The sequence below is a fragment of the Catharus ustulatus genome, chromosome 3 (genome assembly GCF_009819885.2).
Source record: "Catharus ustulatus isolate bCatUst1 chromosome 3, bCatUst1.pri.v2, whole genome shotgun sequence".
In the NCBI taxonomy this organism is placed as follows: domain Eukaryota; kingdom Metazoa; phylum Chordata; class Aves; order Passeriformes; family Turdidae; genus Catharus; species Catharus ustulatus.
The window spans coordinates 38,670,614-38,696,924 of NC_046223.1; the positions used below are offsets into that span (position 1 = coordinate 38,670,614).

The 26,311-nt window shown below is 45.4% G+C and overlaps 2 protein-coding genes across 4 annotated transcripts; both read right to left on the bottom strand.

Annotated features, from left to right (window-relative positions):
• Positions 1–600: 600 nt before the first annotated feature.
• On the bottom strand, positions 601–10,152 carry LOC116994803 (epoxide hydrolase 1-like). Of its 2 annotated transcripts, XM_033056768.1 has the most exons (10): positions 10,019–10,152; positions 8,668–8,691; positions 7,577–7,790; positions 6,605–6,785; positions 5,431–5,661; positions 4,938–5,067; positions 4,422–4,636; positions 2,411–2,519; positions 1,964–2,089; positions 601–989 (listed from the first exon to the last, which is right to left on the bottom strand). In XM_033056768.1, exons 1-10 carry the CDS (start codon positions 10,045–10,047, stop codon positions 788–790), a joined length of 1,461 nt encoding a protein of 486 aa, XP_032912659.1. In that variant the 5' UTR covers positions 10,048–10,152; the 3' UTR covers positions 601–787. The 2 variants fall into 2 exon arrangements, with proteins under 2 accessions (XP_032912659.1, XP_032912660.1); XM_033056769.1 differs by lacking the exon at positions 8,668–8,691 and having other exon boundaries at positions 10,019–10,118.
• A 6,523-nt stretch (positions 10,153–16,675) lies between these two features.
• Positions 16,676–25,563, bottom strand: LOC116993278 (epoxide hydrolase 1-like). 2 transcript variants are annotated; one of them, XM_033053645.1, is made up of 10 exons: positions 25,464–25,563; positions 24,515–24,538; positions 23,425–23,638; positions 22,452–22,632; positions 21,275–21,505; positions 20,781–20,910; positions 20,299–20,513; positions 18,421–18,529; positions 17,978–18,103; positions 16,676–17,003 (listed from the first exon to the last, which is right to left on the bottom strand). In XM_033053645.1, exons 1-10 carry the CDS (start codon positions 25,490–25,492, stop codon positions 16,802–16,804), a joined length of 1,461 nt encoding a protein of 486 aa, XP_032909536.1. In that variant the 5' UTR covers positions 25,493–25,563; the 3' UTR covers positions 16,676–16,801. The 2 variants fall into 2 exon arrangements, with proteins under 2 accessions (XP_032909536.1, XP_032909538.1); XM_033053647.1 differs by lacking the exon at positions 24,515–24,538.
• Positions 25,564–26,311: the final 748 nt, after the last annotated feature.

Below are 26,311 nucleotides of genomic sequence, written 5' to 3' on the forward strand. Positions count from 1 at the left end.
TTATGAGTCAAAAAATGCTCGGTGAGTTGGTAAAACTCCTTTTTTGAAAATTGAAGTAACTGTCTATACTTGGTGCGTATTTTAACTTTGACCTTTTGGGATGGAACGAGATGATAGACATAGTAGGAACTTAATTTGATATTTTTGAGCAGGGAGAACACTAGAGTGCTCTCTCTGCTCTATTATCCATTACTATCTGTTTACAATTGCAGTAGCTGCATCTTAAACTAGTTCTAGGAGAAAAACCTAGACTGAAGAAAGGTGCCTTATGTGCAGCTGCACACTGAAATCCCACTGAAATCCCAGGTCTCCTGAAGGAAATATAATTTGAATGTAGGAGTATTTGTGCTCAGGAGATCAAAACCCTTTACGCTTCCACCATAGCTGCTTGTATGTATTTAACACATATTTAAGATGCCTACGTGTTTAAATGGATTTTTAAATAGAAGTCTTGACCATTTCCTTTCACCTCTCTTCCTCACATGAGTGCGGTGTTACTGCTGTGAGCTGTTTACATATTCTATTATACTTGAACTATGAATGCAGAAATTATATGGTGCTGGAAAAGAAAGAACACAAGATGCCTTTTGGATATTATTTGTTTGGTTGTTTTTTGCTTATGTAAGTAGATAGAGCATGACATTAAAAATCAGTGGCATAATTATTATAAAAATAAAATGCTGGTTTCTATATGTGATTATTTTGAGGGATTAAACAAATCCAATCAAAGGTCTGCTCCTGGTAGAACAACTTGCTTCCGTTCTATGCCTGTATTTCAGTTGTAGGCTCACAGCTGTTCCACTTTTTGCACAAACTGCATGATGTCTTGTGCCAGAAGCTTTGGTTCCTCAAAGGCAGCAAAATGCCCTCCACGTGGCATGTAAGAGTAAGTGATGATGTTCTTGTAGACATCCTTTGCCCAGACACGTGGTACGTGTGCAATCTCCTGAGGAAAAGCTGCAATCCCTGTGGGAACATATACGCCAACCCTAGAAGACATAAGTTAATTGCAATGATGAGACAAGTCCTGGGGAGGGCTATTTATAAAAACTTCTGTCTCTGGTGACACATTCAGCTGGAGACATTTCCCCACTTTGTGCAGTGCACTTCATGGTGTGCACTCTGCTGAGGAGCTTCATTTCTGCTTAGGTATGATTGAGTTTAAGAAGATGCAACCTGTAGAGGTGTAAAGTAGAGCCGACTTTGCAAGAGGTTAATCTATAAATGTTTCTCATCTTTGAGTTTAACTGTGGTAAGCTGCAGTGTTGTGCTACATGACAAGATAGCACACGTCTTTGAGAAATGAGCCAGCTCCCATTTCCTTTAGAATTTGGTCCCAAATGCATAACAAATGACTCTGGGGAGGAAAGGTGGGCTGGTCCAGTCCACAAAGAATAAGACTTCCCTGTTTGCGTAGATGATCAGTTACTTGGGGGAGTCTGCTCAGGAAGATTTTGTGGTCAGCCTCTCTTAGAATCATGTTAATGTACCAGTTGATGACAGTGTCATGATGTGCTGGGTTTCAAGTACTGCTCTCCAAATGGCTACTCTAAGTTTGTGCTTAACTGTTGCAGTCCTTAGTTTATCTTCCAGCAAGCAATAGCTTTCCTAATTCAGTTTTGACTTTTCTCTTAGATGTGCCCATGATCTTCTGTTTTGTTTTTACTGAACTGAGCTACAAGTGACATTTGTTTGGTGAATAAGTATATAGACTTGTATTTTGAACACCAGACTGTGCTTGGTGCTTTGATAAGTCTTTTGCATTGTCTCAGCTGCAAGCTGCTTTGTGTGCATTATAGGTGCAAAAGAAAAGTGACCCTTAACTATATTTATCCAAAGCAAGTAAGAATTTGGCGTTTTATTTTTCTTAGGTCTAAATCAATTTGCTGTTGTAAGTGGTCTAACTGTTGATACAGGCAAATGTTTCAGCCTCATTTGCAAAACTGCCTTGCCACATAATTACCTGTTATGAGCACTTAGATCAGGGTCCTTGGAGAAGTTTTCCTTGTAGTATCGCATTGAGGGCACGATGGAGGATGTTACCCAATAAATCATCACATTGGTCAAAAGCTCATCAAGAGAGTATTTGCTGTTGAGAGAGAGGAAGAAATATAACTGGAAGCTGTTCCTCAGTGTTCTATACTGAGCTCATGCCTGGAGAACTGTTGTCCCTCTTAATCTCCACTTATTTTCAAGCAGGTGCCAACTGAATTGGCAGCTGTGTGTCCAGAGCAAAACTGCCTGGTGTGGAAGCAGTAGTGCTGTACGTGCAAACTACTGCTTGTCATGTCAGCCTTTCATCCTTGAATTTCAACTTTGATGGGCCAGTATTTTACCTGTATCCTCATATCAGTTCCCAGCAGTCATTCTTTCCATGAGACTTCTCACAGAACAGCATCTGTTTTCTTACCTTTCCAAGCCTCCATCATCTTGACGCAGAAATGATTTGTCTGTCCAGGTTGAGAATTTCTCCAAGATATATGCAGCAAGCCCCACTGGGGAGTCATTCAGTCCACAACCTAATTGAGGAGAAGAGAAAAGCTGTTGCAGTTGCCTGGCATTGCAATACTTCAGTGCAAGTTAAACTGTACTTTCATGAAGTGTTCAGAGTTTTCTAGAGAGTTCAGTAGAGAGTCTGTATTTGTTTATCCCTTACAGAAGTGTATTTGTTACAAATTCCCTGCAGAGGAATTCTGACTGTAACTGAGGGCACGACAAATTCAGATAATTCCTGTACAAAATAAGCTGGGAGCTAAGGAAGTCCCATTGTGTTCTTGGCAATGTGGCATAAGGGGCAAATTGCGATGTAAAGAGATGGCACTCTGAAAAGAAATTTCAGATGAAATATTTGGGAGCACTGTCCTGCTTAGGATAGGGTGTATACTTCTGATTCTGAAATATATCATTGAAACAGGACTAACAGGATTGCAACAGATACAAACTATCATGAATTTCATGGTTTCTGTCATTTTGCTTTTCTTTTTTTTCTTTTTCTTTTTTTTCTTTTTCTTTTTTTTCTTTTATTTGCAAAATTGCCTTAATCTTTGATCCCGATCTTTTTTGAAAGCGCTATCATTGACTCATAGATTCTGTCATATGGCAGCAACCAGACTTTGAACCATTGTGATTTTCTTCCTGCACTTAAACTGCTTTGAACTTGGCTGATATCAGTTTTCAGTGGCTTGTTTTATCACCCAGTCACTTATAAACCAAAGCTTGGATAGCCGTCAATTTTATATCTAATTATTAACTTTGATTCATGGAGAAGTTTCGATTTTGTTGAAGGGTAAAGGTACCAGCAGAGATTTTTTTGATTCTCTCCTTCTCCTGGAATTTGCTGATTTAATCCTGTGCTTGGATTCTTGCGTTAATTAATTTTAATTCTTTTCTTAATGCAGTTCAGATTCTTAAGAATGCCGGTGGAGGAGTCTCAACAAAATTTTTTTGGAAATTCTAGAAGTTCTGTTGGTGGATCTACCATTGTTTACTTTTGCTGGAGCTCTCATTCTGGGAGCATTATTTTCCTGTGAGATTATCCCCTGTAAATTGATTCTCCATGTTTGAACCATTCTGTGAGATTCCTGATCAGAGACTTGACATACTAGTCCTAATTTTTCTGTGGCTACCTTCACTTATTGGCCCTTAAAGGCACTCAAGCTATCAGAAACATCACCACCATCACTCCATCCCACCTGGAATATTGTATAGCTCCTTTTATTTCTCTGGGTTTGTGATCGCTTCGAGCAATAGTCTAGGCATTTGTTTGCGTTCTAGTTTGAGCTTGTTCTCCTTTGGTGACTTGCCAGACTGTGGAGCTGTTTGTTCTCTGGTCTCCAAATCTGACACCAGCCTAAGACAACAGCTCTGCTGTCTTTCCTGATGAGGAATTATTTCAATAAAGCAATATCCCAGAATGCTGTCTAGTGGGGACTGATGCAAAGACTTCCTTTAAGCATTATGAAATGGCCATATCTTGCTTCACAGTCCTTATTCAATGGCCCCAGGCTGTCAGTATTCTGCCTTTTCAGGTGTTTGAGCTTTGCCTACCTTTCTGCAACTTTCACAATGCACCTCCTTCCTTTTGGTTTTTTTCTTCTTTTCAGCCCCATTTACTTCTTGAAGGTTCAGATTCAAGACCCTGAATTTTGCTTCTGATACACCCTTTGGAAAGAGGGTCTTTCCCAAGACAAGTAGCATGCTATTTAACAGACCTTGAAAAGTTATACTTGAAAACTCCATCTTTGAGTGGTTTCTTTGAACTTCATTTGACACAGTTCTTGTCCCCATGAACTCACTGTCCACATGGATCTTGTACCCAGTCACCAGAACTCATTGTTTCCCAAATTTGGCTAACCTTTGTTTTCATGTGCCACAAGTGATTAGCATACCATGGTCACAGGGATGCAGCAGAGTTACATTACCTGCAGTGTCTGGTTTGGTGGCTTGGATGTGCATGTATCCAGACTCTCTCAGGAGGTCGTACACGTTTTTCTGCATGTAAGGGTAGAAACGTCGAACATCTTCCCTAGTGAAGCCCACAAGCCATGGAACATAAGCCCCAAGCATTATACAGATCAACCTTCCCAAACTTTGTCTGGCGATGAAAACGAGATTCAGATGCAGCCCTTTCACAGATCTAAAAGTAAGTTAAAGAATAGCGGTTAAATCAAGCAATTTTCTGTCTCCAAATTTTCTAGAAACCAAATTTGACTGCAGCTGTGAGATAAACACTAGACTGAATCAAATACTCAAAGCCCTTCAGGTACACTGTGATTAAAAAAACAAAAATCGAAAGAAAACATCTGAATGCAATTGAATATGCAGGATGGGGTTGTCCCTCAAGGAAGCAAAGGAGAAGGGGATGAGAAGCAGGGCAAACAGAAGGTAGGATAGGAACTGGAGGAAGCTTTTCTGCACTGATTTACTTTGCCACTTACTGTGGTAGCATCTGGGCCATGTTTGTGGTAATTCGAGAGCCCCAGTCTCCTCCCTGTATGTAGTATTCCCTGAAGCCCAATCTGTTCATCAGCTTATGAAATATGCGAGCAGTTGCTATGGAGTCAAACTCTGTAGGTAAAGAGAAACACGGGACACCTGTTTGTTCCTTCCCTGGCCAAAGACTGTGACCTGAGATAGGCCCTTGTGTGTGTGGAGCTGTGGGGAGGGACAGCGTGCAGTGGTGCTGTGCCTCACTCCTTTGAAAGAAAGTGAGCACAAGATGAAAGAAATTCAGTGGAAAGCAAAATCAGACCTGACTTCAGTTATCATGGTGTTGCAAATCTCCACAGGCAGCCCCAGAGCCTCAGTCACAGAGGCCTTAGTGAAGAGCCAGGCATCTGCACTCACAAACTGCAGTGCCCGGGGCTGCCAAGGATGGTGGAGGTTTTACTGCAAAAACTGCAATTCCAACAGAGCCTTTTCATTGCTTACCTTTCTGGTGAGGGGCCTCTGAGAAGCCATATCCTGGGATGGAGGGGCAGATGACCTCAAACACCACATCACCCTCATTCAGGCCGTGCTTGGCTGGCTCCGTGAGCAGAGGGATGATCTTGTAGAACTCATAGAAGGAGCCGGGCCAGCCATGGACCAGCAGCAGAGGTCGAACAGCTCGACCATGAGGAACATAGGATGGCTTCACATGGATAAAATGGATATCAATCCCTGCCACACATCCAAGAAAGAAAAATTAAAGCTCTGGGATCATCACAGTTTCTGCTCTGGATTCTGTAGGAGGGTGGCAAAACTGTAATTAGCATCTGGAGAAGAATTTCCACAATCAGCCCACACTGCTGGAAGATGCCAGGCTGAATGGGAATGCCTGGCATAGTATCTGTTGTCTCATCTTTTACATACAGACAGAGATATTGACCCCAGGCACAGATATTGGGGTCACTGGAGATTAGCATCCATCTTCTGAGAAATTGATCTCAGAGTATACAAGTAGAGGTGCATTTGCATGAATAGCAAAACGTGGGTAAGACACGTGCAAAAACATGACAGTGCAGTAATTTCACAACCATAAGGTGCACCAGACTATAAGGCACACCTCCGAGAGTCAGCAAATTTTACAACGTTGTACATTATATAAGGCACACCGGACTATAAGGCGCACTTCCGGCTTCGAGCCAAAATTTTAGTCAAAAGGGTGCGCCTTATAGTCGAGAAATTACTGTAGTTGAAATAGATACATGAAAAAAGAAGGGTGTGATGGAAGTCTAATCTAGACATCATTTCTGTAAAGTCTGGCTAAGCTCATATGGCTAAACTACTTGTGGTGGGGTAGGATATTCCAGCCCCACTCTGGCTAAATTTTGCAGTTTTCAAAGGCAGCTTCAAGGCAATGGCTGAAGAACATCCCCTCTTTAGTTAGCAAGGGTTCAGAGTCAGATGAAGCCCATCTTGAAGCAGAGCTCATCTTATTGCCACTGTGCAATGGTCTTAATGCCTATAAGGTTATTACAATAGAGCCTGCACTAGTTATATTTCACTTGTATCACTAAGCTGCTGTGCATAGGTTATCTCAAATATTGTCACTTGTTACATCTCCCCCTTCTGGCTGTGCATTTCTGAGTGAGACCTGTGCAAGCCACAGAGGTCCCCTCACCTTCAATGGTGGTGTGGAAGTGGGGGTATTTGTTCAGCACTTCCACTTGCTTGCGCCAGTCAAACTGATTCCTCCAGTAGGCCACCACCTTCCGCAGGTAGGTGGAGTTGAAGCCGTAGTGGAAGGCGGCTCCTTCCACGTGCGGTGTGAAGCGGAACCGATCCAGGCGCTGGTGCAGATCCTGTGGAAGGGAGCCCTTCTTGCCAGGCTGGCCAGCTGCTGGCCTGTGGCCTATGTCCTGTGCCAGGGCAGGCACAGACAGGCTCTGCTGGCTTTTGTATTGCTCTCTGGGACACCACAAGCCCTCCTGAAGAAGTGCCGTACTCTACATGACCTCCTGAATGGTTTATATGGGGAATACAATTTTCTACAGTTACAAGTTCCCCATGGGCACCCAGGAGTACTCTTGGCTTGCTGCAACCCCACTTCAGGATTTTTGGCACTAGGAGCTTGGCAGCACTGCCGGTTGGGAGAATAAGAATCTCACCTTGATCTGATGACTGATACTTGCTTGGTCAGATAATTGGAGACAGGCATGCAGGGAATAGAGGATCTATGAGTCAGTCAAGACACCATCTGTCTTCATCCTTACAGCCCTTTCCTCTGGGGAAGCCCCTCAATCCTGCTCTACTGCTGTCCCAATGTCGTTCTGCCCTGTTCCTGCATCCACAGACCCACTGTCAAAGTCTGCTGCTCAAAGCATGGCCTTTCTGCAGGAGAAGGCCCAGCTTGCACAGAGGGGCTGTTGTCTCAGAAAGGCTTCAGGGGACACTTCCGTGGACAAGAGCTCCAATCCCCTTCACAAAGAATGGTGAGCCAGAGCATCATCTATGTGGAGCTGGGTAGCTGTCCTGGCACATGGAAGTGCCCTGCTGTCACCCCCAAGGCATCACCTCGAAGCAGTGAGGTGGGTGATGGAACTGCCTCCCCCTTGCAGCTTTCTGCACCTCCTTACCCCCCAGCCAGCGGTACCTCGATTTCTTTGTCAGATGTTTCAATCTTGAAGGGCCGGATGCTTGCATCTTCTTTCCCTTTGAGAGGCCTTTCACCTGGGCCCCACCACCCATCACCCATGTCAATAGTCTTGATCTTGTGTCCAGATCTGAGCCAGTAAAGCAGCATCCCTCCAACCCCCAGGGCGGCTGCAGGGACCAGGACTGCATTCTTCTGAGAATATTCAAAAGACCTGCAGAGGCACAAAATTGCTAGTGTTCAACAACAGCAGTGTCAAAGGGATTTAGGCTGAGGCTTGTTTGCGCATCCATTGGGACTGAGCAGGGACCAGTGCCTACAAATCCCAGGCAGTTAGCAGGGACTGGGCATTTCTATTATTCTTGGAGATCACAGGTAAGATTTGGGGCAGGGTTCTGTCTACCAAGGCTTCTTAGCGGTGTCAAGACCTTGCTGATAGGGACTTGGGGATCACAAGTCTTCCTTGTCCCTTCCCTTGTGAACTAAGATGCCCTGGAGGGCAAAGTTCAATAGGATACAGGTCAATCTACTTTGGGGCAGGTACTGCAGTGAATGAGACAGTAGCAGCTGGACTTGTCCAGGACTGAAAACTGCATGGGCAGAGTGGGCTGAGGAGCAGGAGGAGAGACAAAAGTCTTCAGCTGCTGAAGTGAGCTGAATGTGCTGGACATGCTCCACTTGCCAGTTCTTCATGCACAGCACCACTACAGATTCCATTATCTCTTGGGGCAATGCTGGCTCTCTCCCATAGCTGTCAAGTAAGGAGTGTCTGCTGGTGCCCCTGTTTGTGTTCTAAACAGCAAGGTCCCAGATTTGAGGTGTGGGATCTAAGTTGCCAGAGCTGGAGTTGACAGACATGCAGTCCTAAATGTAGTGCACCTTCCCATCCCTCTGACTTGTGTTTCAAGTTCTCCAGCTTCCCCTTGGGCATTAGCAGAGGTGTCTGGGGCTCCTGCAGGAGTCTGCAAAGGGGCTGTGAGTAACAATTTTGTTGCAGTTGTCATCCAAAGTACAGAAGGGATGATGTTGTGGCCCAGTCATGGCACTAACCAAAAGAGGAGACCGCAGCACAGAACAGCTCTTCCACTCACCTGATTCGGGACAAGATGCTCTCCCTACACAAGGGGAAAAAAGAGAAAGATCCTTATAGTCTTATATTGTTGTGCCATGTCCCATTCCATTGTGGATGGTGCAAAGAATGTGCCCTGCCAGCCCCAGTCATTGCCCAGGGATGTGAACACAAGCTGTTTAGCCACCTGGCAACATCTGCCATTATTTTTCCTCCTCTTTGGAAAGGATGGGCAGAGAGGGGCTCCCAAGGCAGTGCCTCTGTACAAAGAGGCGCTGTTTCTGGTCTGTGCTTGAGCTAGATAATTTGTTGCCATAATATTCCCTCCTTCAGCACAATTTAGACAAAAGGGAGTAAACAACTGCATGGGTGTCCTTGCAGTCTTTCATCCTGTGAGCAGCTGTGTAACCTCAGCCGAGAAAATAGTTTACTTTGAGTGCTGTGTTGCAATAGGTGCACAGCCCCAGCAGGGTAATTCCGAGCTCCGGGTTTATTCTGCTGCCAGCCATGTGGTGCTGATCGTGCTGCCGGGCTGCCACCAGCAGAGGCTTGTAGGACCTTTCCCTGTTCAGAGTTTAATGAGTCGCTGTGCCTTTGCCACTTCTAGCGACTCCTGAGTGCATATCAAGCCTTTATGTCTCCACTGCCTGTTAGAGAAAAAAAGTATCCCCCTCGGTTCCCTCTAAGAGGAGTAGATTCTGGTACAAAAGCACAATCTAAAATCTGGCAATAGTTTAAGGAAGTCTTGTTGCTCTGCCTCGTGGAACGCGACCACATTAGGGAGTCCATTAGTAATTCTAGTACATTGAGAAAACAAACTAAAACAAATGCTAAAAAGGGTTAAGACTTGATAATGCATGAAAAACCAAGTCCACTGGGAGTTTGTTATCACCTAGAATTGTTTCCCTCTGCTGTCTGAAGTGCAGAACCTGGAGCCTCTACTGGATATCCCAGTAGCTTTCAGGGCAATTTTTTTAACACTTGCTGAAACAACCTATGTGTGATTTTTTTCCCCTTAAATCACTTCCAGACATGGAACAGCCGGTCTCCTAAGAACACCCAGCTTATGCAACAGGTAGGAATATCCCCCTGCACGTACATCGTGGATGTCGGGAGCAGAGGTGTGACCCCAGATGCCAAGGCAGCAGCACAAGCCGTGCACTGCTGGCACAGCGAGCCTGTGCCAGGAGCAGCTCTCTGAGCCACACAAACGCAGGCTCAGGGGACCGACCCCTCCTCCGCACTCACGCCCAGGAGAGCTCAGCTGCCTGCTCCCGCTCTCCCATGAGCTGGTGACGCTGCCGGGGCTTTGTCCCCCCAGCCCCAGGGAGCCCAGCCTGGAGTCCCTCCTCCCCGTGCCGAGGAGATCTCACCATGCGTTTGGAAGGACGTCCCGCCACATGTCTGCTCGTGCTTGCCTGGCCGCTGCTCCGAGTGAGGACACAGTCCCGGTGTCTCCTCTCCGGCTCTCTCTTCCGCGGTGACGTTTCTCGGGGACAGCCCCAGCTACATCGTCCATCAGTGCCGCCTATTGCCTGAGTGTGCAGCTGCAAGTTGCCGGAGGCAAAGTCCGGCACGCAGCAGGAGCAGCCCTGTGCTGTACCCGCACGGACTGGATGCCCCATGTACCGAAAGCGAGCCTGCAGAGGCTGGCCCGGGGTCCCGGCTCGGGCTGTGCCAGCACCGCTTCCTTCCAGCAAAGGCAGCTGGGTTACAGAGCCCGTACGGAGCCCCAGAGCGGGGCCTTCGGCCGGCAGCCTCAGGGCAGGGATCCTTCGCTCTCTTCAGCGCTCCTGAGGGCACACCGGCATTGGCACGGCCGCTTCTGGCCTTGGTGCTGGAGGACAGACCCGAGTGGGCCCAGCCGTGGAGGTGCGGGGCCACCAAGCTGCTGGGCGGCTGCACCGTGGGTGTATGAGGAAGGAGAAGAAGCATCTTCATCCTGGAGAGCAAAGAGTGAAGGGTGGGGTCTCATGGCTGCCTACAGTTAACCGGTTTTGAAAAGCTGAGGGAAAAAGGACCCAGAGTCATCCTGGAGGAGCAGGAGCAGGTGAAGGACAAAATGCAAGGACACAAATTGTAACAAGGGAAGTTAAGGTTAGATATGAGGAGAAATGCCTCCTCCACTGAGGTATTCAGATGCTGGCCCAGGGCTCCGGGGAGGATGTGGGATTTTTACGGGGGCATTCCAAATGAGACAGGGACAAGGCACTGAGCAATCTGCCATACCTGAACCTGTTCTGAGCAGGTGTTGGGATGAGCTCACCTCCAGGTGTCCTGTGCAACCTGTACAGCACTTGGCTTATTCCTGGTTCATCCATGATTTGCAGCAACCAAAAGATAAAGGACAAGTTCTGGTTTTAATTTTCTACAGAAATCAATGCTATGTTTTAGTTCAGTACCTGGATTTCATTTTCCTTGTGGTTGGTAAAAGAGTCCTGGACAGAGGCTTCTCCTTTACAGGAATTTCACACCTTGAGTAAATGAGAGTTCAAAGCCTAAGGAGTTTTGGGTGGGGGGCAAAGTGAGGAGAAGAGCCATATGGAAAAAAGAACGCATACATGAGAGAGGAATCACTGACGTATTATGCACTCTGCTCGGTGTTTTGCCTTTTACATTTTGAATAAAAACATGTACTTTGCTAAGGACTATTCTTGTTTCCACAAGTGGTAGAGAAGGGGCAGAGAAATTGTCACCAAGGTTTTATTTGCTTCCAGTCAAGAAAGACTGATGTCCTTCTGTTACTTTGTTCTACCTCTCAGAAACCTCTAGTTAAAGATTCTTTTCCACTGTGCTGTCTCTCTTATTAAACTTCCAAAGAAAAGACATTTCTGGAAGGCTATATAAACAAAAGAGAGAATTATAAGAGTTGGAGGAACAAAAATGAAACTGAGCTTTCTAGCTTTTTTATGCTGACAATTTATGTTTCCAGGCAAGTGCATAGCAAATGCAGCATTTACACTGCATAAAATCCACAATAGTCCTGTGGATTTCCTAAATCTGAATGTTGTTATATCAAAAATCTGTAATGTGCCTTCAATTATTGACCAATGTTTATGACTCCAGTCCCCATGCAAAAAGCAGGTGAAGCACTCCCAAGACCTCCACATTCAGGGTGTGAACAATGGTAAAAAATGAAATATTTACCAAGTTTTTCCACATAAACACTAAACTTTGATTATCCAGCCAGCTACTAGAGCTGATGCTTACTACCCTTTGTGCTAACTTGCTTCCATTTTGTTGTTTGTTCTGCAAGCCCTGAGTACTGTGCAGCCTGCCTGCCTCTCCTTCAGCACAGTGCTGCAACTCTGAGACAGCATGTACCCTTTCTGCAGATGTCCTTTCTGCTGCAACTTCTGTGACTTCCCTGGATTCAGGACATGAGTTTGGCTTTGAACAACCATGTTGCTGTCAGGATGTGTCCTGGATGGCATTGGATGCAGGTGTTTCAGAATGTGAAGGGGCACCATTAGTGCCTTCTGGCATGAACTGTTGTCACTTTGCCATCATTCTTCAGACAGTGTCTCTCACTCTGAGGTGCCATGTGAAGCTTGACTGGTGACTGACCAATCTGGGGTGGTCAAAGCTTCTATGCAGAGTAGCATTTTAGGTGTGTATAGCCACTCCCCAAACCCTTTTTCTTCCAACAGCACATAGGAATTGTTTAGCATGTGGTTGATTTATCATTATTGATTTCATAATCATTATGTGACCTTGGACACTCACATTCAGCCCTGCCCTTTGTTAAGGGATTGGCGTGTCAAACCACAGAGCTGAAGCTGATAATACCACAGCCTGCAACAAAATTAATTAAGTTACAAGGTCAGAGGCTGTCTGAAAATTTTACTGGGGAAATGAAATAAATCTTTCTGAAGAGAAAGCACATGGTAAAGGACTCTAGTCTTAACCATACTGTTTCATGCTAATGCATAAAAAGTTTCAAGTTGTTAGAGAGGAGAGAACTGAACCCTCTCCCTGCTCCAACATGTGATAAAACTAGTGGGGGTGTGTGGGAAGTGGTGGGCTTCTTAACAGTGCCCAAGAAGGAGTGGATACCCTGTCAGCCTTCTCCCAAATTCTTGTTATTCATTCCAAAATGTAAAGATCATGCTGGAGACAAAAAATTCTGAGAACTAACCCCAGCTGACAAGTTTAAGTATCAAACATAGTTGTGTAAATCGTCTAATATTAGATAATGTTAAACTTCCCAGAAGGAAAGCGTTGCCTCTGAGAAGACTCTGGAAATCATGGATGATCTGCTTGACTTCTTGGGTGCTGAAAGATTGCTGCATCCCTCAGAACCTGATTGTCCTGCAGTTTCTGGACTCAAGAGGTGCTGGGGGGAATGAACTTCATAAAGGGATATTAACTAGATTTCTGAATAGCAGCTGCTCCTTCCAGGAGTTTCAGCAAGCTTTCCCCTTCTTTCCTTTCTTCTCTATCCGCTAGATTGGAGCAGGAGAGGAAAGGTCCCAGTGCAGTGGTTCTGGTCTATTGTCCTGAGACATGGGGAGGTTGTCAGAGGCTGGAAGAGCTGAGTGTCTCAAACCAGTGCTGGTGCATGGGTGGTTGAGGATGGGTCAGGCCTTGCTTTTGGTGAGACAGTGCCCTACCCCAGGCCCCCAGCCTGGCTGAGCTGTCAATCAATCAATCAATCAATCAATCACTGGAGGCTGTGCTGACCCAGCCCCTGTGTCTTTCCAGCTGTAGACAAGAAAGGATTAAAGGAAAGATTTAGTCTGGAGAAACAGTGAAGGGTTTGGTTGAGCTGCAAAGGCTTATGGTCTGCAATCCTGACCCTGAAAATGATATGCTGAGGAGATTGGAATGAATGTTATTTTAGCTTTGACTCCCACTCCTGAGGCAATCCAGACCATTTTACTTAGTAGAATTGTACTGTGTGTCGGTTCCCATGATGTCCACTGACCTTTTCTTTCTCCATGAATACAGTTTCTGGGAATCTCCCTGAAGCCTGCTTTGTGGGAGGAATAAGGGTGGTGATCTGGGACATGTGTATTTGTTTGGGTCGTAGGGATACCTGGACATGTAAGATAGCGGAGTCCAAAAGGCAAGGTGGCCTAACTTGAATTTGCCAAGGTTTTTTTTGGAGCTTAGCTTACAAGTCCAACAAGTATCACAAAGAGTTGTGTAACATAAGGTCTCACAGGTTTAAAGGTTTCCAGGTGAAATGGGCTAAGGGAATGCTAAGTACTAAATTAATGCTAAGTAGTGCTGTGATAAGTGGTTTTAAGTTGAATGTGGTGTCATAGTTAATCCTTTCGCCCAAGTCCCATTATTTTCTACCTTTTTGACAGTAAGCTTTTGAGTGATTTTTCACCTCTTGAGAGTATCTGGTTGGATTTCTGCTGGTGGCAACTAGTGTAAAAGAACCTTGAATTTAATTCCTGGATTTGAGTATTTGGGGTAACTGGGGGAAGTAGGAGCCTTATAGGTGCTGACACATGCAGCCATGGCTCACACAGGTACAACCCAGTTACTCTGACAGACAGTAGCGATTGGTCCTCTTTGCTCTTGCGTTACAATAGCCTCTTACACTCAGCCAGCAGAGGTATTTATTCAGGATTCCGATGGATTATTACATAATTTTAAAAACCAGTCATAAAATCATACTTGGAATGTTGTTTCTGACACAGGACTGCTTTCCAGGAAAATTAGCCTGCATCCAAATTCAGTGGGAAGCCACTGCATTCTTACTCCAAGAAAGAAATCCAGGAATTTGGTCAAATCCAGGCTTTGATAATTGGGTATAGTCCAGTTTCCAAGAGGTGACTCCATATTGAACAAATCTTTCCTTTTCCTGGCAGCCCAGAGGTCCTCCAGCTTCAGCCTGAGGAGGAAAAGAGAATACAATGTAACTCCTCTAGTAGTGGGGACACTAGGCATGCAAATAGCAAAATAAATACCAGCAGGAATAATATTGTAGGTCCAAAGGCTTTAAAATGTGACTGACACAAGGACTGTAGAGAGAGAAAGTGTTTCATTAGACTTGCTGGGAGAAAAAAAAAAGGGGGGAGGGGGGAGCAGGGGGGCACCCCCTGTCTCTAAGCATCCAGACCTTGCTCGTGGTCTGAAGATCCACCAGCCCTGGATGTGAGTACATCCCCAGATCACTGTGAGGTCAATTACACACACAGAAATGGAACTTTCCTAATTTTCCACATCCCTGATCTAGTTGATCTGGACAAAAATAATTGAACTGTTTTAATTCTGCTAAAACATTCACCTTAAAATGCAAGCAGCACAGCAGGATATGAATATCTAGGTCTGATGATTCTGGACTCTATCAATGAACACAATGCCCACAGTCTCTGAGTCCAGGCAGTATATTACAGGCTTTGTTTCAGAGGAGTGGGGTAGTCACAACATTGGGCTAATATGAGTAAGGTATTACCTTACACAATTTTCCTGCTATTCTGGTTGACTCTGAGTTAAGAAAAAAAATACCATGTATGGTCATTTTCTGACCCTGTCTTTGCCAGGCTACCCATAGGCTACATTTGGTGAGTTACTTCCTGTGAAATAACTCTGGGAGGAAAACCATTTGCTGTCCGTAAGAGGCTCTCCCTAAAAAGAAACCCAGAGGGCAAAACTGGAGCAGAACAATGCTGCAGGTAATATTGTTGCAGAAGAGAGATTTATTTCCAGCTAGTAAAGAAAGGGGCAGGATGAAGGCAGTTCCTCTGCAAAGGGCTGGAGCCGCCAGGGCTGCCGTGGCGCTGGGTGGAGCAGTGCCCAGGGGCCCCCTGGCAACCCTGCGAGCAACAGGCACAGCTGCCATGGTGTGTGCCCCACTTGAGTACTCAAGTGTTTGCCCATGTATTTGATAAAATTACCCTTCCCCATGACTCACTTTCTGTTCTGTAACCTTCCAAAGTATGACTTTTCAGCAAGTGAAAAATCTTGTAGCTAGTGCTATCTGGGAAATTGAGAGAGACAGGTGCAGGGGAGACCTGACAGCCCTGACAATTGGTTAGATACAAGATTAAAAGTAACTCCCTTCAGAGAAAGTCAGAAGGGCTGCCCTAATAATGGAAGATTGCTCTCACTTGAGGAAGAAAGTTAGACTTGCGTGCTTCTGAAATGCATAGAAGTCGGGAATGTGATCAAGTTGAGCACTATCCTTACCTGCCAAATTGCTTTTCTTAATCAGATGATGTCACTTAGAATCAGAACTTGAGCCTGTTCTTCTGGGCTGGTGTCTACTGCAGAGCAGGACAGGGAGAGAAGGCCTGGGAGCAGTGTGTTAGAGCTAGGTATGTGCTGCTGGAGTTGTCTTTAGCCAGCTGGGCAATTATCTGTGCTGTAATGAGCTTTCAGTAGCTTCAAATAACTCCATCCCATTTGAAGAGAAACGTGAACCTGCTAGTAGTGAGGCTACTTGCTGCTATGAGTCAAAAAATACTCAGTGAGTTGGTAAAACTCCTTTTTTGAAAATTGAAGTAACTGTCTATACTTGGTGCGTATTTTAACTTTGACCTTTTGGGATGGAACGAGATGATAGACATAGTAGGAACTTAATTTGATATTTTTGAGCAGGGAAAACACTAGAGTGCTCTCTCTGCTCTATTATCCATTACTATCTGTTTACAATTGCAGTAGCTGCATCTTAAACTAGTTCTAGGAGAAAAACCTAGACTGAAGAAAGGTGCCTTATGTGCAGCTGCCCACTGAAATCCCACTGAATCCCACTGAAATACCAGGTCTCTTGTAGGAGTGTTTGTGCTCAGGAGATCAAAACCCTGTACGCTTCCACCATAACTGCTTCTAACACATATTTAAAATTATGCCCAAATATTTAAAGACACTTTTAAATAGAAGCCTTAACCAGTCCCTTTTACCTCTCTTTCTCAAGGAATGCAATTTTACTGCAATAAATTCTTTACATCTTCTATTATACTTGAACTATGATTGCAGCAATGGTGTGGGTCTGGGAATGAAAGAACACAAGATGCTTTTTGGTTTTTTTTTTTCTTATGAAAACACATAGAAATTTAATTAAAACTCAGTGACGTAATTATTACAAAATTGCTGGTTTCTATATGTGATTATTTTGAGGGATTAAACAAATCCAATCAGAGGTCTGCTCCTGGTAGAACAACTTGCTTCCGTTCTATGCCTGTATTTCAGTTGTAGGCTCACAGCTGTTCCACTTTTTGCACAAACTGCATGATGTCTTGTGCCAGAAGCTTTGGTTCCTCAAAGGCAGCAAAATGCCCTCCACGTGGCATGTAAGAGTAAGTGATGATGTTCTTGTAGACATCCTTTGCCCAGACACGTGGTACGTGTACAATCTCCTGAGGAAAAGCTGCAATCCCTGTGGGAACATATACGCCAACCCTAGAAGACATAAGTTAATTGCAATGATGAGACAAGTCCTGCGGAGGGCCATTTGTAAAAACTTCTGTCTCTGGTGACACATTCAGCTGGAGACATTTCCCCACTTTGTGCAGCGCACTTCATGGTGTGCACTCTGCTGAGGAGCTTCATTTCTGCTTAGGTATGATTGAGTTTAAGAAGATGCAACCTGTAGAGGTGTAAAGTAGAGCCGACTTTGCAAGAGGTTAATCTAGAAATGTTTCTCATCTTTGAGTTTAACTGTGGTAAGCTGCAGTGTTGTGCTACATGACAAGATAGCACACGTCTTTGAGAAATGAGCCAGCTCCCATTTCCTTTAGAATTTGGTCCCAAATGCATAACAAATGACTCTGGGGAGGAAAGGTGGGCTGGTCCAGTCCACAAAGAATAAGACTTCCCTGTTTGCGTAGATGATCAGTTACTTGGGGGAGTCTGCTCAGGAAGATTTTGTGGTCAGCCTCTCTTAGAATCATGTTAATGTACCAGTTGATGACAGTGTCATGATGTGCTGGGTTTCAAGTACTGCTCTCCAAATGGCTACTCTAAGTTTGTGCTTAACTGTTGCAGTCCTTAGTTTATCTTCCAGGAAGCAATAGCTTTCCTAATGCAGTTTTGACTTTTCTCTTAGATGTGCCCATGATCTTCTGTTTTGTTTTTACTGAACTGAGCTACAAGTGACATTTGTTTGGTGAATAAGTATATAGACTTGTATTTTGAACACCAGACTGTGCTTGGTGCTTTGATAAGTCTTTTGCATTGTCTCAGCTGCAAGCTGCTTTGTGTGCATTATAGGTGCAAAAGAAAAGTGACCCTTAACTATATTTATCCAAAGCAAGTAAGAATTTGGCGTTTTATTTTTCTTAGGTCTAAATCAATTTGCTGTTGTAAGTGGTCTAACTGTTGATACAGGCAAATGTTTCAGCCTCATTTGCAAAACTGCCTTGCCACATAATTACCTGTTATGAGCACTTAGATCAGGGTCCTTGGAGAAGTTTTCCTTGTAGTATCGCATTGAGGGCACAATGGAGGATGTTACCCAATAAATCATCACATTGGTCAAAAGCTCATCAAGAGAGTATTTGCTGTTGAGAGAGAGGAAGAAATATAACTGGAAGCTGTTCCTCAGTGCTCTATACTGAGCTCATGCCTGGAGAACTGCTGTCCCTCTTAATCTCCACTTATTTTCAAGCAGCAACTGAATTGGCAGCTGTGTGTCCAGAGCAAAACTGCCTGGTGTGGAAGCAGTAGTGCTGTACGTGCAAACTACTGCTTGTCATGTCAGCCTTTCATCCTTGAATTTCAACTTTGATGGGCCAGTATTTTACCTGTATTCTCATATTAGTTCCCAGCAGTCATTCTTTCCATGAGACTTCTCACAGAACAGCATCTGTTTTCTTACCTTTCCAAGCCTCCATCATCTTGATGCAGAAATGATTTGTCTGTCCAGGTTGAGAATTTCTCCAAGATATATGCAGCAAGCCCCACTGGGGAGTCATTCAGTCCACAACCTAATTGAGGAGAAGAGAAAAGCTGTTGCAGTTGCCTGGCATTGCAATACTTCAGTGCAAGTTAAACTGTACTTTCATGAAGTGTTCAGAGTTTTCTAGAGAGTTCAGTAGAGAGTCTGTATTTGTTTATCCCTTACAGAACTGTATTTGTGACAAATTCCCTGCAGAGGATTTCTGACTGTAACTGGGGGCACGACAAATTCAGATAATTCCTGTACAAAATAAGCTGAGAGCTAAGGAAGTCCCATTGTGTTCTTGGCAATGTGGCATTAGGAATGAATTGCGATGTAAAGAGATGGCACTCTGAAAAGAAATTTCAGATGAAATATTTGGGAGCACTTAAGATGCTTAGGATGGGATGTATACTTCTGATTCTGAAATATATCAATGAAACAGGACTAACAGGAATGCAACAGATACAAACTATCATGAATATCATAGTTTCTGTGGTTTTGCATTATTATTGTTGTTTTTACAGTTCGCAAAATTGCCTTAATCTTTGATCCCGCTCATTTTTGAAAGCACTACCCTTGACTCATGGATTCTCTCATATGGCAGCAGCCAAACTTTGACCCACTGTGATTTTCTTCCTGCACTTAAACTACTTTGAACTTGGTTGATATCAGTATTAATCGGCTTGTTTTATCACCCAGTCACTTATAAACCAAAGCTTGGATAGCCGTCAATTTTATATCTAATTATTAACTTCGATTCATGGAGAAGTTAGGATTTTTTTGGAGGGTAAAGGTATCAGCAGAGTCTTTTTGGTTCTCTCCCTCTCCTGAAACTTGCTGATATAATCCTGTGCTTGGATTCTTATGTTAGCTAGTTTTAATCCTTTTCATAAGGATTCTGCTGGAGCTCTGATTTCTAGAAGCATTATTGTCCTGTGAGATTATCCCCTGTAAATTGATTCTCCTTGTCAGATTCCTGATCAGAGATTGATGTACTAGTCTTCATGTTTCTGTGGCTACCTTCACTTATTGGCCCTTAAAGACACTCAAGCTATCAGAAACATCACCACCATCACTCCATCCCACCTTGAATATTGTATAGCTCCTTTTATTTCTCTGGGTTTGTGATCACTTCGAGCAATAGTCTAGGCATTTGTTTGCGTTCCAGTTTGAGCTTGTTCTCCTTTGGTGACTTGCCAGACTGTGGGGCTGTTTGTTCTCTGGTCTCCAAATTTGACACCAGCCTAAGACAACAGCTCTGCTGTCTTTCCTGATGAGGAATTATTTCAATAAAGCAATATCCCAGAATGCTGTCTAGTGGGGACTGATGCAAAGACTTCCTTTAAGCATTATGAAATGGCCATATCTTTCTTCACAGTCCTTATTCAACGGCCCCAGGCTGTCAGTATTCTGCCTTTTCAAGTGTTTGAGCTTTGCCTACCTTTCTGCAACTTTCACATTGCACCTTCTTCCTTTTGGTTTTTTTCTTCTTTTCAGCCCCATTTACTTCTTGAAGGTTCAGATTCAAGACCCTGAATTTTGCTTTTGATACACCCTTTGGAAAGAGGTTCTTTCCCAAGACAAGTGGCATGCTATTTAACAGACCTTGAAAAGTTATACTTGAAAACTCCATCTTTGAGTGGTTTCTTTGAACTTCATTTGACACAGTTCTTGTTCCCATGAACTCACTGTCCACATGGATCTTGTACCCAGTCACCAGAACTCATTGCTTCCCAAATTTGGCTAACCTTTGTTTTCATGTGCCACAAGTGATTAGCATACCATGGTCACAGGGATGCAGCAGAGTTACATTACCTGCAGTGTCTGGTTTGGTGGCTTGGATGTGCATGTATCCAGACTCTCTCAGGAGGTCGTACACGTTTTTCTGCATGTAAGGGTAGAAACGTCGAACATCTTCCCTAGTGAAGCCTACAAGCCATGGAACATAAGCCCCAAGCATTATACAGATCAATCTTCCCAAACTTTGTGGGGTGATGAAAACGAGATTCAGATGCAGCCCTTTCACAGATCTAAAAGTAAGTTAAAGAATAGCAGTTAAATCAAGCAATTTTCTGTCTCCAAATTTTCTAGAAACCAAATTTGACAGCAGCTGTGAGATAAACACAAGACTGAATCAAATAAACAGAGCCCTTCAGCTTCATAATGATTTCAAAATTAACAAAATTTATAGAAAGCATCTGAATGTAACTGAATATGCAGGATGGGGTTGTGCCTTAAGGAAACAAAGGAGAAGGGGATGAGAAGCAGGGCAAACAGAAGGTAGGATAGGAACTTACTGTGGCAGCATCTGAGCCATATTTGTGATAACACGAGATCCTGCATCTCCTCCCTGCAGGTAGTATTCCCTGAAGCCCAATCTGTTCATCAGCTTATGAAATATGCGAGCAGTTGCTATGGAGTCAAACTCTGTAGGTAAAGAGAAACACAGGACATCTGTTTGTTCCTTCCCTGGCCAAAGACTGTGACCTGAGATAGGCCCTTGTGTGTGTGGAGCTATGGGGAGGGACAGCGTGCAGTGGTGCTGTGCCTCACTCCTTCGAAAGAAAGTGAGCACAAGATGAAAGAAATTCAGTGGAAAGCAAAATCAGACCTGACTTCCAGTTATCATGGTGTTGCAAATCTCCACAGGCAGCCCCAGAGCCTCAGTCACAGAGGCCTTAGTGAAGAGCCAGGCATCTGCACTCACAAACTGCAGTGCCCAGGGCTGCCAGGGCTGGTGGAGGTTTTACTGCAAAAACTGCAATTCCAACAGAGCCTTTTCATTGCTTACCTTTCTGGTGAGGGGCCTCTGAGAAGCCATATCCTGGGATGGAGGGGCAGATGACCTCAAACACCACATCACCCTCATTCAGGCCGTGCTTGGCTGGCTCCGTGAGCAGAGGGATGATCTTGTAGAACTCATAGAAGGAGCCGGGCCAGCCATGGACCAGCAGCAGAGGTCGAACAGCTCGACCATGAGGAACATAGGATGGCTTCACATGGATAAAATGGATATCAATCCCTGCCACACATCCAAGAAAGAAAAATTAAAGCTCTGGGATCATCACAGTTTCTGCTTTGGATTCTGTAGAAGGAGGGTGGCAAAGCTGTGATTAGCATTCGGAGAAGAATTTCCACAATCAACCCACACTGCTGGAAGATGCCAGGCTGAATGGGAATGCCTGGCATAGTATCTGTTGTCTCATCTTTTACATACTGACAGAGATATTGACCCCAGGCACAGATATTGGGGTCACTGGAGATTAGCATCCATCTTCTGAGAAATTGATCTCAGAGTATACAAGTAGAGGTGCATTTGCATGAATAGCAAAACGTGGGTAAGACACGTGCAAAAACATGACAGTGCAGTAATTTCACAACCATAAGGTGCACCGGACTATAAGGCACACCTCCGAGAGTCGGCAAATTTTACAACGTTGTACATTATATAAGGCACACCGGACTATAAGGCGCACTTCCAGCTTCGAGCCAAAATTTTAGTCAAAAGGGTGCGCCTTATAGTAGAGAAATTACTGTAGTTGAAATAGAAACATGAAAAAAGAAGGGTGTGATGGAAGTCTAATCTAGACATCATTTCTGTAAAGTCTGGCTAAGCTCATATGGCTAAACTACTTGTGGTCGGGTAGGATATTCCAGCCCCACTCTGGCTAAATTTTGCAGTTTTCAAAGGAGGCTTCAAGGCAATGGCTGAAGAACATCCCCTCTTTAGTTAGCACGGGTTCAGAGCCAGATGAAGCCCATATTGAAGCAGAGCTCATCTTATTGCCACTGTGCAATGGTCTTAATGCCTATAAGGTTATTACAATAGAGCCTGCACTAGTTATATTTCACTTGTATCACTAAGCTGTTGTGCATAGGTTATCTCAAACATTGTCACTTGTTACATCTCCCCCTTCTGGCTGTGCATTTCTGAGTGAGACCTGTGCAAGCCACAGAGGTCCCCTCACCTTCAATGGTGGTGTGGAAGTGGGGGTATTTGTTCAGCACTTCCACTTGCTTGCGCCAGTCAAACTGATTCCTCCAGTAGGCCACCACCTTCCGCAGGTAGGTGGAGTTGAAGCCGTAGTGGAAGGCGGCTCCTTCCACGTGCGGTGTGAAGCGGAACCGATCCAGGCGCTGGTGCAGATCCTGTGGAAGGGAGCCCTTCTTGCCAGGCTGGCCAGCTGCTGGCCTGTGGCCTGTGTCCTGTGCCAGGGCAGGCACAGACAGGCTCTGCTGGCTTTTGTATTGCTCTCTGGGACACCACAAGCCCTCCTGAAGAAGTGCCGTACTCTACATGACCTCCTGAATGGTTTATATGGGGAATACAATTTTCTACAGGTTACAAGTTCCCCATGGGCACCCAGGAGTACTCTTGACTTGCTGCAACCCCACTTCAGGATTTTTGGCACTAGGAGCTTGGCAGCACTGCCGGTTGGGAGAATAAGAATCTCACCTTGATCTGATGACTGATACTTGCTTGGTCAGATAATTGGAGACAGGCATGCAGGGAATAGAGGATCTATGAGTCAGTCAAGACGCCATCTGTCTTCATCCTTACAGCCCTTTCCTCTGTGGAAGCCCCTCAATCCTGCTCTACTGCTGTCCCAATGTCGTTCTGCCCTGTTCCTGCATCCACAGACCCACTGTCAAAGTCTGCTGCTCAAAGCGTGGCCTTTCTGCAGGAGAAGGCCCAGCTTGCACAGAGGGGCTGTTGTCTCAGAAAGGCTTCAGGGGACACTTCCGTGGACAAGAGCTCCAATCCCCTTCACAAAGAATGGTGAGCCAGAGCATCATCTATGTGGAGCTGGGTAGCTGTCCTGGCACATGGAAGTGCCCTGCTGTCACCCCCAAGGCATCACCTCGAAGCAATGAGGTGGGTGATGGAACTGCCTCCCCCTCGCAGCTTTCTGCACCTCCTTACCCCCCAGCCAGCGGTACCTCGATTTCTTTGTCAGATGTTTCAATCTTGAAGGGCCGGATGCTTGCATCTTCTTTCCCTTTGAGAGGCCTTTCACCTGGGCCCCACCACCCATCACCCATGTCAATAGTCTTGATCTTGTGTCCAGATCTGAGCCAGTAAAGCAGCATCCCTCCAACCCCCAGGGCGGCTGCAGGGACCAGGACTGCATTCTTCTGAGAATATTCAAAAGACCTGCAGAGGCACAAAATTGCTAGTGCTCAACAACAGCAGTGTCAAAGGGATTTAGGCTGAGGCTTGTTTGCACATCCATTGGGACTGAGCAGGGACAAGTGCCTACAAATCCCAGGCAGTTAGCAGGGACTGGGCATTTCTATTATTTTTGGAGATCACAGGTAAGATTTGGGGCAGGGTTATGTCTACCAAGGCTTCTTAGGGGCGTCAAGACCTTGGTGATAGGGACTTGGGGATCACAAGTCTTCCATGTCCCTTTCCTTGTGCACTAAGATGCCCTGGAGGGCAAAGTTCAATAGGATACAGGTCAATCTACTTTGGGGCAGGTACTGCAGTGAATGAGACAGTAGCAGCTGGACTTGTCCAGGACTAAAAACTGCATGGGCAGAGTGGGCTGAGGAGCAGGAGGAGAGACAAAAGTCTTCAGCTGCTGAAGCGAGCTGAATGTGCTGGACATGCTCCACTTGCCAGTTCTTCATGCACAGCACCACTACAGATTCCATTATCTCTTGGGGCAATGCTGGCTCTCTCCCATCGCTGTCAAGTAAGGAGTGTCTGCTGGTGCCCCTGTTTGTGTTCTAAACAGCAAGGTCCCAGATTTGAGGTGTGGGATCTAAGTTGCCAGAGCTGGAGTTGACAGACATGCAGTCCTAAATGTAGTGCACCTTCCCATCCCTCTGACTTGTGTTTCAAGTTCTCCAGCTCCCCTTGGGCATTAGCAGAGGTGTCTGGGGCTCCTGCAGGAGTCTGCAAAGGGGCTGTGAGTAACAATTTTGTTGCAGTTGTCATCCAAAGTACAGAAGGGATGATGCTGTGCTCCAGTCATGGCACTAACCAAAAGAGGAGACCGCAGCAGAGGACAGCTCTTCCACTCACCTGATTCGGGACAAGATGCTCTCCCTACACAAGGGGAAAAAAGAGAAAGATCCTTATAGTCTTATATTGTTGTGCCATGTCCCATTCCATTGTGGATGGTGCAAAGAATGTGCCCTGCCAGCCCCAGTCATTGCCCAGGGATGTGAACACAAGCTGTTTAGCCACCTGGCAACATCTGCCATTATTTTTCCTCCTCTTTGGAAAGGATGGGCAGAGAGGGGTTCCCAAAGCACAATTTTGACGAAAGACAGTAAACAACAGCATGGGTGTGCTTGCAGTCTTTCATCCTGTGAGCAGCTGTGTAACCTGTGTGAGGAAGTCCTGTTGCTCTGCTTCGTGGAACACGACCACATTAGGGAGTCCATTAACAATTGTAGTACATTGAGAAAACAAACTAAAACAAATGATAAAAAGGATAAAGACTTGATAAGGCATGAAAAACCAAGTCCATTGGGAGTTTGTTATCACCTGGAATTGTTTCCCTCTGCTGTCTGAAGTGCAGAACCTGGAGCCTCTACTGGATATCCCAGTAGCTTTCAGGGCAATTTTTTTAACACTTGCTGAAACAACCTATGTGTGATTTTTTTCCCCTTAAATCACTTCCAGACATGGAACAGCCGGTCTCCTAAGAACACCCAGCTTATACAACAGGTAGGAATATCCCCCTGCACGTACATCCTGGAGGTCGGGAGCAGAGGTGTGACCCCAGATGCCAAGGCAGCAGCACAAGCCCTGCACTGCTGGCACAGCGAGCCTGTGCCAGGAGCAGCTCTCTGAGCCACACAAACGCAGGCTCAGGGGACCGACCCCTCCTCCGCACTCACGCCCAGGAGAGCTCAGCTGCCTGCTCCCGCTCGCCCCTGAGCTGGTGACGCTGCCGGGGCTTTGTCCCCCCAGCCCCAGGGAGCCCAGCCTGGAGTCCCTCCTCCCCGTGCCGAGGAGATCTCACCATGCGTTTGGAAGGACGTCCCGCCACATGTCTGCTCGTGCTTGCCTGGCCGCTGCTCCGAGTGAGGACACAGTCCCGGTGTCTCCTCTCCGGCTCTCTCTTCCGCGGTGACGTTTCTCGGGGACAGCCCCAGCTACATCGTCCATCAGTGCCGCCTATTGCCTGAGTGTGCAGCTGCAAGTTGCCGGAGGCAAAGTCCGGCACGCAGCAGGAGCAGCCCTGTGCTGTACCCGCACGGACTGGATGCCCCATGTACCGAAAGCGAGCCTGCAGAGGCTGGCGTTTTGGGTGGGGGGCAAAGTGAGCACAAGAGCCATATGGAAAAAAGAATACAACACGAGAGAGGAATCAATGACATATTATGCACTCTGTTCAGTATTTTGCCTTTTACATTTTGAATAAAAACATGTACTTTTCTAAGGAGTATTCTCCTTGTTTCCACGAGTGTCAGAGAAGGGGCAGAGAAGTGGCTGAGAGATTTTCACCAAGGTTTTATTTGCTTCCATTCAAGAAAGATTGAAATTCATCCTTCTGTTACTTTGTTCTGCCTCTCAGAAACCTCTAGTTAAAGTTTCTTTTCCCCTGTCCTGTCTCTGTTATTAAACTTTCAAAGAAAAGACATTACAGTAATTTCGCGATTATAGACTGCACAGATTATAAGTAGCACTTCCGGGTGTCAGCAACTTTTCATTCTTTATCCATATATAAACCGCACCTGATTATAAGCCGCACGTTACAATACAGAGTGTGATAAAAGGTATCTATTCTATCACCATCTGTTGAGGGTGAGGACAGTGATCCTTATCTCAACGACAGATATTCTGCTAATGGACCATCCATTGAAACCA